At 40.6% G+C, this 10,950-nt stretch overlaps 1 protein-coding gene across 1 annotated transcript in view; it reads right to left on the bottom strand.

Moving 5' to 3' along the window:
* Window positions 1-204: 204 nt before the first annotated feature.
* The window catches only part of LOC135199493 (uncharacterized), a 649,473-nt gene continuing 638,727 nt past the window's right edge, over window positions 205-10,950 (bottom strand). The window contains exons 6-15 of the mRNA XM_064227583.1: window positions 10,581-10,950; window positions 10,018-10,090; window positions 7,331-8,508; window positions 6,652-6,805; window positions 5,401-5,481; window positions 5,061-5,222; window positions 4,166-4,942; window positions 2,466-2,642; window positions 1,688-1,838; window positions 205-1,420 (exon numbers count right to left, since the gene is read on the bottom strand). The exon at window positions 10,581-10,950 is cut by the window's right edge and continues 106 nt beyond it. Coding sequence (XP_064083653.1) covers window positions 1,224-1,420; window positions 1,688-1,838; window positions 2,466-2,642; window positions 4,166-4,942; window positions 5,061-5,222; window positions 5,401-5,481; window positions 6,652-6,805; window positions 7,331-8,508; window positions 10,018-10,090; window positions 10,581-10,950 — 3,320 coding nt within the window. The 3' untranslated portion in view covers window positions 205-1,223. The remainder of the gene's footprint in view (window positions 1,421-1,687; window positions 1,839-2,465; window positions 2,643-4,165; window positions 4,943-5,060; window positions 5,223-5,400; window positions 5,482-6,651; window positions 6,806-7,330; window positions 8,509-10,017; window positions 10,091-10,580) is intronic.

Here is a 10,950-nt window from a genome sequence, read left to right as displayed (position 1 = left end):
CAAATATTAAGTATTAAATGAAACAAATACAATAAGTACTGAAAGCATTTTTAACTAATTAACGTGAAAACACACAATTCTCTCTCTCTCTCTCCTCTCTCTCTCTCTCTCTCTCTCTCTCTCTCTCTCTCTATATATATATATAATATATATATATATATATATATATATATATATATATATATATAATGTCTATTGCACGTTTATTTGTAGTCTAACAGCCACCATAGTGCAGTACACAATGTAAAGATAGAGTACACAGGGTTAAAAATACCTATAGTCACACACATTTTGTATTTTTTTAATAAGACAACTTTTAAAATATAAACAACTGTCAAAATACTTTCTTCTTAAACCTAAATTGTGTCAAAATGATCAACAATTATCAAAATACATCGATTTCTTAAAATTACTGACTTCCAACGAGGATTAAAATTATTTGTTTTCAAACTGTAAAAATACGCTCCTTCCATCATAGAAATATGTGTAGTACTGTTGATGTGTGGTTGGTTTTAAATACCACACACTTTACAGGCTAATATGACGTCGAATACACTTTCCAAAATACAAAAACAATAACAAAGTCCTTCATAAAACTGTTCTATAAAAATTGTAAGGTAAAAAATAATTTCTCAGCAAAATCTCAGGCTGACAATTAAAAGTGCCATTTCCCATTGACACTTTTCCTACGTGGTCTGTGTGTAAGTTCTGCATATTTAGGCCGAATCTTCAGTTCAGTCAGTAACTCGGTTTGGCGTATACTTACTCTTAAATTATCATTAGTATAATAAAATATGATAAAACAGTATAATAATGGCATATTCTTACTCTTGAGATTAAATTATTATCATTAATATAATAAAACAGTATAATACATGGTATATCCTTACTCCTGAGATTAAATTATCATGAATATAATAAAACAGCATAAAACATGGTATATTCTTACTCTTGAGAGGAATTAGTATTATAAATAATACAATAAAATAATAAAATACAGTGTCTGAATATTTTTTTCAAAGTTTGGGAAAGGCTGCACGATTTACTCACCGAAACGAACATGCGCCATCCGTTCTTAGCCCAACTAAATTGAAGAAGAAGAAGAAGAAGAAGAAGAAACAACAATAAAATGCTTACTACAAAGGCGTTAGTGATATTACGATATAAAAATAAGTTAAAAAAAATCTTAGTTTCTTTTATTTTTTCTCGTATGACCCATCAAATTAGTTATGTTGGTTTGTGCTTCCAGAACTCGACGACAGAGAACCCTGGTTGCCGAGTAGGCCGAAGGACCCCAAGTGGCGCAGACGGCGGAGGAGGATCGCGTTCTCCTGTCGAAGGGCGTCCATGCTTTCGGCGGACGCGGCCGTGACGTCACCGCCCGAGTAGGTTTCGTCTTGCACCAACGATAATTCTGAACCTGTCAAGAAGATAAGTCGTTTGTTTTTTTAGCATGGCTTTCATTTATTACTGAAATAATTCGCTTATTGTTGATAATTTGATAACGCAGTTTTTATTGGCTATAATTAATTTATTACTGACCATGAGATAAAGAAAATTTCGGTCCCACTGCGGAATCTGTTGAGTTAAAACCTATAGTACATGAAAATAAGCGCACATAGAGCACAGCAGAGAGAGAGAGAGAGAGAGAGAGAGAGAGAGAGAGAGAGAGAGAGAGAGCACATACCTGTGGCTTTTGTAGTACTTATTGTGTAGTCTTCTGCCGAGTAGGAGGACACTAAAGGCTCGCTAGCGTCCTGTTTTTCGGAGGAGCTTGATGACTCGTCACTATTCTCAGCAATTTGTATTTCACTCTCAGATTGCAACAGTTCACCGTCCTGTTTGCAGAGAGGGATGAGCAAGGCGTAAAAAGTCTAGAATGTCGTAAAAAGTCTCTAAACACGCACCTGAAAACTCTAAAAGATGAATCATTTGAAAATATAATAAAATAAGTATATCAAGTATTGACAGCTTTTGGTAATAGGACACAGTACAAAATTTAGGACAAGGGTCAGCGCTGGGGCCTATAATGAGGTCATTCAGCGACGAAAGGGAAATTGAGAGTATATATATATGAGTATTTATATATATATATATATATATATATATATATATATATATATATATATATATATATATATATATATATAATAAAGAGGTTCTAAAGGCGTAACAGGAGGAAAAAAACCTCACAGTTGCACCAACAAACGACCAAGGAAAAGTAAGATGGAAGAAAGAGAATACGAACGGAGGTAAAGTAAAAGGAAACAGAGGGGGTCGCAGCTAGGGGCCTAAGGAAGGAAGGGACGCTGCAAAGAACCTTATAAATAAGTGATGCCTACAGTGCACTGAGCGAGGTGCACTGCAGGCATTAACCTCCCACGGGGCAACTTTTTTTTTTTTTTTTTTTTTTTTTTTTTTTTTTTTTTTTAAGAATGTCATTAACACTATAAAGAGAAACTTACATCTACAGAGGGACGCAGGCGACCCTTATGGGACGAACAAGCGACGTGCAAGCCGCCCTCAGGAGTCTCTAGGTAGCAGGCCCGGGCTATTTCGCCTTCTTCTACCGACGCATTCACGGAGCTCTGGCCACCCACGACTTCGCCTTCGGATATCGTGAAGAAGGTCGTCTCCGATCCCTGGAAAGTTCGGATACCAAAAGTAAAATCAACGGAACTTCGTACCATACGATTGCTTTAGTTGAATAAGGTGAAAGTACTTTCTTTACGCAATATAATAATAATAATAATAATGATAATAATAATAAGAATAATAATTAAAAAAAAATAATAATAATAAATGGAACTTCGTATACGATTGCTGAAGTTTGAATAAGGTTAAAGTATTTACTAATAATAATAATATAATAATAATAATAATAATAATAATAATAATAATAATAAATCGAACTTCGTATCACGATTGCTGAAGTTTGAATAAGGTTAAAGTATCTTTCTTTACGCTAATAATAATAATAATAATAATAATAATAATAATAATAATAATAATAATAATAATAATAATAATAATAATAATAACTAATAATAATAATAAATGGAACTTCGTATCACGATTGCTGAAGTTTGAATAAGGCCATAGTATCTTTCTTTATGGTAATAATGATAATAACAACAACAACAACAATAATAATAATAATAATAATAATAATAATAATAATAATAATAATAATAATAATAATTAATAATGGAATAAATGGAACTTCGTACCACGATTGCTGAAGTTTGAATAAGGCCACAGTATCTTTCTTTACGGTAATAATAATAATAATAATAATAATAATAATAATAATAATAATAATAATAATAATAATAATAATAATAATAATAATAATAATAATAATAAAACCTTAAGGAACTTCGTCAATTGATTTTTTGCAGTATAAACTTCAATTCAAAATTGCCAAAGTACATTTTATGTCAGACCATGATATATTTAAAAAATGTTCAAACATGTTACGTCAATTTCTGCAAATTATCTCGAATGAATATTCTTGAAAAATGACGGTTAATTTCTTGTCCTGCCCAAACTATACAACTTTGCAAACAACAACAGCTGTTGCCATTCTACATATTTTATTTATTTGAAATAAATTTCTGTATATCTGGATTCCTTTTCTATAAAGAGGATTTTGTAACCTTTCAAATATTTTGGTCAACGTATTGTACATATCTACAGCTCACATTCTAAAAATAAATAAATAAATAAATTGAACATTAACATGAACCATTTTCTCTTTTGTTTCCAAATGACTTTTATATTTATTAATATCCATTTTTTTTTCAAACTGACCAAGTTTGGAGCAATTGGATCCATTGCCAAATTCGGATCGTTTCATGAAGTGCGTTGAAGTCACCAGTGTAATTTAATGTTGTTAATTTATTTTTCCAAGATTTTCTCAGGATTGTAATCTGAAATTCAGAGCCCAAAAACTGACTGAAATCTTATGAATTAAAAGTCTATACGTGCAGTAAAATCCATTCTGCACTATTATATAAAAAAAAAAAAAACTGACAGTTACTACCGATTAAGGGAAGTACTGTGGTTTATTCATTCATCGTCAAATTGAAATTCTCGTCTTGCAAAATGTACTAATAAAATCACTGAATTGAAAGATAAATAAATAAATAAATAAAGAGCAAACCTCAACAGGCGAATAAACCGTAGGTTCAGCGGACGAATTGCAAACGACGGAGGGCGTGTCATCCACAGCAAGATCTTGGCTGTCGTCCAGGTCGACTTTCCGCTCCCGAATCCCTCTGTAGGATTCCACTTGGATTCCTCGATCGTCATTCGGAGGGAATGGTACCTGTGGCGGCTTCTGCATTCGGTGAGGTCCAGCAGGGGCCTCTTCAGGTCCCGGTCTGCTGGGGAAGGCCTCATGGAGCGCACGCGCAGGAGACAACGGGGAGGAAGGACTCTGTGGGACTGACAACACCACGTCGTAAGTCCTACTGGGCGAGGGGGGGCTGCTTCTGGGAGGGGTGGCCACGACCCCCATTTCTCTCTCTGAAGGAAGAGGGCTCTGTCCGGGGGTGCACGCATCCGGATACTTAAGGTCCGATCTACGTGGGGAACCCGCTGGGGAGAGAGCTGGGGTTCCGGTAGGATATCTAGGCTTCAGTTTCTCTGGGGAACTCGCTGGGGTGTGTGATGGTGTCACACTGGTAATTATTTGCGTAATCACCCGCTTTCCTCTGACTGGGGAGCTCGTGGGGGTAACAGCTGGCGTCACAGAAGGACCGACTTCTATCACAGACCGACCTGAAGGTGGTGATAACGATGGGGTTGCTACGGCTTCTTCACTGTGGGTCCCCTCGATCCCTTCCGTTGACATTTGGGGAGTCAGTACCCTCTGGTTTCGGCTGATGGCATCATCGGGCGGCACAAGTGGTGTTGGCGAGGAAGAGGGTGTCGTAACCTGCAGAGAAACATATTACAACTAGAACTTACAGATCTATTTTAAAACTCTACCACAGTTTAAGAACAAACATTTCCCTGCCCCCCTATAACAAATTATTAGTTGTAGGGAAACTCACCTTCGCAACCCTTCCGTCCTCTGTTCTTGGTGAACTCGTAGGAGTGGTCACCGGTGCCGACGTCCCAACTTCATTCTCGTAACTGCTGGTGTACGACACAGGGGAGGGAACCTCTCGTGGCCTCTTCGTGCCAGACTCAGGCGCTTCCGATTCACTACTTGCCTAAAATGAAGATGTGGATGTATAACGCCACATCCCAACCCCAGTTTGAAAAATCAATCCCCCTCGTGGGTCTCTGATCTGGAACCAGACTCCGAGGATCTGTTGCAAGATTTTGTTGCATTTTTACCCCAAGACAAGAAAAGGACAGACTTTCCTCCATGCCATTTAGCTTTCTTACCTGTCGAGGAAGAATACCCAGAAGCCTGTCTCGAACCAAATCGTACAGCACAGTCCTGACAGCTTCTGACGCCACGTTCGTCTGGAATGTCATCATTTGCTGGTTAAGCTCTTTCTATATTTTATTTTATTTTCTTTTTAATGGGAAGAGAAAATTCTGAGGTGCTGTAGTAGATTCACATCAACCGTGCATTTGATGTCTAGACTGGTCCCTTACGACGCTCCTGATTGGCTGTTGCTAAGCCTATCACAGGGCTGGAAACTCTCAGTCTCTCTCGAGAGTTCACATGGGTAGATTCTATGTTCCACCTCTCCTGAGGGATACCTTTGAAAGACGTATCCCTCATGAGAGGTGGACGCATAGATCCTACCCATGTGAACTCTCGAGAGAGACTGAGGAGAGTTTTCAGCCCTGTGATTGGCTTAGCAACAGCCAATCAGGAGCGTCGTAAGGGGCTGCCCTAGACATCAAATGCACGGTTGATGTGAATCTACTAGTTCTAAATGTGCTGTATAGAAAAATTATATGTCAGTTTCTGAATGGATCGGTTACAGATTTACCATTTTGGTATTCTGATATTTGGTATCTTGTACAGACTACAAACGTAAAGATGTTTCCCGATTGCCAAAATAAGTGCCTGGTAAAGCAACTTTCAATAGGGAGCTTCGGAAGAGTTAATGTTTAAGGGTGGCAAAATGACAAAAAAGAAGATTAAAATTCATTAGAAATTTGGCCAAAGTCCCAGTAAGCAAAGAGCGACTTTACTTGCAAACAAAAACAAAAAACTAACAGACAATTTTTTTTCGGATAATTTTACTATTCTCCGTTCTATACCTAAGAACAGTCCACCTTACTTCGGAGGATGTGAAAATACACGGAAGCCCTTGAGAAGTTTTCTATTCATCCTCATTTTGATATTTGATGCACATTTCATCCCAGTTTTTGGGTTCATATCACCGTGTTCTATCTGCAGGTAACTGTGTGTGTGTGTGTGTGTGTGTTTGTGTGTGGATAGTAATTCACATGTATCTACTAAAACAGACAACACAGATACACAATAGTATATGTATGTGTGTGTATATATATAATTTTGAAATCCCTCAACACACATTAAAAAATATAATGTTTCACATTGTAGCTCAGAGCAGACATACTCCCGAGGCAATAAAATACCAAATACCAAGGTGAAATCTGGTATAAAAAGTCATGACCTCAATCAATACCACGACAGAAAAGGATTCACCAACATACTTGCTGTCTGTTCAAGTCCTCAGAATCCTGGAGGGACCCAGATTGGTGGTCCTCCTCCTCCCCCTCCCCCTCCTCCTCTTCAGACGTCACAGGGGGCACTCCTACGATCTGTTCCTGCCCTGTGAGAACCAACTGCTCCAGCCAGTTTTCTAACCTGTTGACAGAGGGTCATTATCTATAATAAAAAAATCTTGTTTGTCCGGCCCGGGTGGGCGGTGGGGTACGTAGGGGAGACATGACACATCCACTATCCTCCTGCAAACCTGTTTGTCCACCCTGGGTGGGGGCGGGTTGGTAAGGGATCGGGAGGGTAGGGGAGACATGACACATCATCCATTCTCCTGCAAACCCGTTTGTCCACCTCGGGTGTGGCCGGCTTTGCGTACCTCTCCGATGTTTGAATCATGAATAAACAATGTCCTTGCGAAGTTAATTGTTGCTATTTTGATGAACACAAATCCTTTTGTTGCATTAAGATCGTTTCCGAAGTTGTACTGACAAAGAAACATGAATGATGAAGGCAAATATGTTGAACATATGGTTGAAAGTTACACTAGTGACGGAGAGACGGAGTGGTTGAACTCTCGAGTCTTCAGTAAGAAAAAAAAAGCAAATATTATGCAAGCAAAACATCACCTTTTACTCGTTACGAACAACGAACGTCAAAGATATAACTCACCCAGTCAGAATTCGTTCCCTCAGTTCGTACTGGTAGAGACGGTCTTCGGCCTCACGAATGTTTCTCGTCGTCTTCTCTTTATCACCTGCTTCTCTTTCTTCTTCTTCTCTGCGATTATCCACCGTCACCTCCTCCCACTTCACCTCCGGCATATAACCGGGCAAGTCCTGCTCTTCAGAAATGGGAGTCTCACCTTCGTTACCAAGCTCCGAATACGAGTCTTGTTTCTCGTTTTCGCTTCGGGAATGTGGGCTCGTGTCGCCATGATGGGCCTGAATAGCATCTCTCTGTGGTTCCTGAACATCTTCATCCGTTGTGTGAGAACCCCTACTAACAGTTTGAGCAACGCCCAGAGGGGTTAGAGCAGGGCCATTTTCGTCCGAGACGGGGCTAAGTTCGACTTCCGATTCTCCACGACGCTGGTCGCTCAGACGTCCTGCCTCACCGCTGTGTTCGACTTCCGGTTCTCCACGACGCTGGTCGCTCAGACGTCCTGCCTCACCGCTGTCATCGACGTCAGAATCCTCGTCACCATCTGACATATCGTGATTTACACTCTGGTGGATGACCTCTACAACAGAGTACTTCTTCTGCTTGGCGACGGGAGGTTGAGTTCCCGGCGAGATAGAAATGACAGCGGTCCTTTCAGCAACATTCCCTGCCGGAATACTCACGCCTCTTTGGCGAATCACCTCTAGTTGTGGCGGCTTTTTGCCCTTCATCTTTTTGGGTTCCTTCTGGGAGGCCCTCAGCAATTCCGGGGACATCCTCCTCCTCCTGCTGGCCTCTGGACCACGGCCGTCGGGAGACAGGAAGTATTCCCCTTTCACCTTCCGGCCCCTGAGTCTGGTCTTTGTATAGCAGCGCCCCCTGCGTTGATGGCCAGGCTTCGCCTGCTCAGGGGCGCTTTCTGTTGTAGGGATGCTCGTGGCTGTAGTCTTCGTCTGCGCCAACCACCGGTGGGAGAAGAGAGGCGGAGGGCGTGAGTAGATGTTTCTGAAGTGAACGTCGTCCTCCAAATTAACACCGGCTATGGTTGTGGTTGTACTCGTCAAAATGGCGGTTGTGGGCATTCTCAGGTCTTCGGGAGGCAAGATGCAATTTGTTAACTGCACAGTGGACCTATCGTCGATGGAGTCCACTGAGGAAGCAGGTACATCAGTTTTGCTGAAATCGGCCTGGAAAAAAATTGACAAGACAAAAAATGACGTTATAACGTTATATTTTTTTTTTTTAAATAAAATATACAGAATATAGGACTTAGGCCAAAGGCCAAGCGCTGGGACCTATGGAGCAGCCATTCAGCGCTGAAACGGAAATTAACAGTAAAACGATTCAAAAGGTGTAACAGGAGGAAAAACTCAAAGCAGTTGCACTAAGAAACAATTGTTAAGAGAGGGTGGAAAGTAAGATGGAAGACAGAGAATACGAATGGAGGTACAGTAAAAGGATTGAAAGATGTTGCAGCTAGGGGCCGAAGGGACGCAGTAAAGAACCTTTAAGTAATGCTACGGTGCACCAGTTGGGGTGCACTGATGGCATTATGATCAGCAATTGTGAATGAATGTTAGTTTTTGATATCTAGTGATTGACTAAAACAGTCTTGGATATACTCGGGGGCTTTCTAGATACTAGCAAACATATGTATACAGAAATTATGTATGAAAATTCGTAAAGTAACTAAGTCTACGGACATAACCAGCCTCGTTTCACGGGCAGAACCAGCTACGTTTCAGGGAATCACTTCTCACACCCACCCCCTTCGGAGTCGGGGGAGGTAGGTAGGATGAAACCCCATTATAAACCATCTTAGTAGTCCCCACTATAACCCTGCCAAATTTCATACCCATCGGACCAGCTGTCTGGCAGTGATTGAATGACAGACGGACGGACAGACATTACGCCCAATTATAGCAAGACCTGGGGCCAACAATGTATTTAATTTTTCTATCCCGCGTTTATTGAACTTACTAAATTGCATTGAGTTTCGAGATATTCAAATGCAAGTGTTTCCCACGGCTACTACTATTTCGCTGTGATGTTATTGAAATACAAAGCTCTGAAAGACACCTTCATTCAAGCGCTCCCTGTATATTAGGCCAAATGAAATACCGGTAGTAAGCTCGACGTTCAGTTAAAAAGCACAAAAAGGCCTCTTCATCAACCCGTTAGCTGCAAACGCTGCTACGACTCAAACGTCAAGTGGATCTGTATAATAAACATAAAACACAATATCGGAGGATGCTCGTTTTGTGGTTTTATATATATACAAAGAAAACCATCGTGCCAAAAATGATATTCTTGCTGCCTATTCTCGTCGTAAAACTATGAATTCGCAGCACTGCCCTCTGAACCATAGATTAAATTAGCCTCTCCTTCATGTGTTCCATAGCTTTTAATAACTGTAAATATTAATAAATAATAATATATCTATATAACCGACTTTTTTAACAGTAAAAATACTTGGCAGTTCAAATAACTGTAAGTATTAGTAGACAACATCATATCTACGTAACAGATAATTTCATAGGTAAAAGAGTTAACACATCACATCTCAATGCAGTTCCTTTCTCGAGGAACGAGTGAAATATCGTATCTACGTAACTGACAATTTTATGGTTAAGAGGGTTGAGAATTCTCACCTTACTGCGATTAATTTTCTCGAGCAACGAACTTCTTGCACTTACCAAGGCACTGTGGTAGGCTCGGTTGAAATGGGACTCTATCCTTCTCGTCAGTTTGTACTTTTCTTCGTCGAATCTGCAGCAGGGAAGATAATAAGTCATTGCATCGGCAAGTGAGGAAATTAAATAAGACAAGAGGTTCCAAATTAAAGTTTGCTCATTAAAACTCTACCTGCAGACGCCACAATAACTGCCAAACAGCTTACAACAGACCTTACTAGGGCGTATATATATGTTAGAGACTACAAATCAAATAAGAGTCACACAATAAATCTGGGTGTATTCGTGTGCTACACATTTACACACTCAAGGTCAAGGTGTTGGCGTTTGCTGTTGATGCGAAGCCATTCCGTGATGCTAGATCAATCAATGTACGTGCATGAAATACTCATTTGTGACCTGTTGTGCATCTAAAAAAAAACGAACACAGGTTTTGGTATAATGCGCAAGTGCATGGTTTTGCTAAACAGGAAACTGTCTCAGGTTTTTGCTCTGATGTGAAATTGATAATAATAACAATAATAAGGGCTTTACCTCCTATCTCATCACAAACAGCCAAGACTTACGTATCAGTGGTCAGATCCTTCAGAAGAGCAGCGATCCTAGTGCTGGTCTGTCCGGAGGACGGAGCAGGTTTCCTACCAAGTTCCACCATCTTCCGTTTAGCCCAGTTAGCCAACGCGACGAAATCCTTCAGTTCCGAACTTTCTCCCGCGCCCGCCAAACCCCCATACGGGAAGGGAGGACTCCCCCCACCCCCTTCCCCTTCATTCAAGGGCACCTCAGTCGCAGGATGCACTTCTGCGAGATCGAGGGGGAACACGGAAGGACGAGGGAGTTGGGGAGACGCCGAACGGTGAGGTGGTTCGGGGTCGTCGTCCCCGACGAGATTTGCCCCGCGTCTGTGAGGGGGTTTCTTCTTGGGTGTTCCCGGGA

The sequence above is a fragment of the Macrobrachium nipponense genome, chromosome 25 (assembly GCF_015104395.2).
Source record: "Macrobrachium nipponense isolate FS-2020 chromosome 25, ASM1510439v2, whole genome shotgun sequence".
NCBI classification, from domain to species: Eukaryota; Metazoa; Arthropoda; class Malacostraca; order Decapoda; family Palaemonidae; genus Macrobrachium; species Macrobrachium nipponense.
The sequence above is the reverse complement of the archived record's forward strand: the minus strand, read 5'-3'. Positions and strand labels throughout refer to the sequence as shown.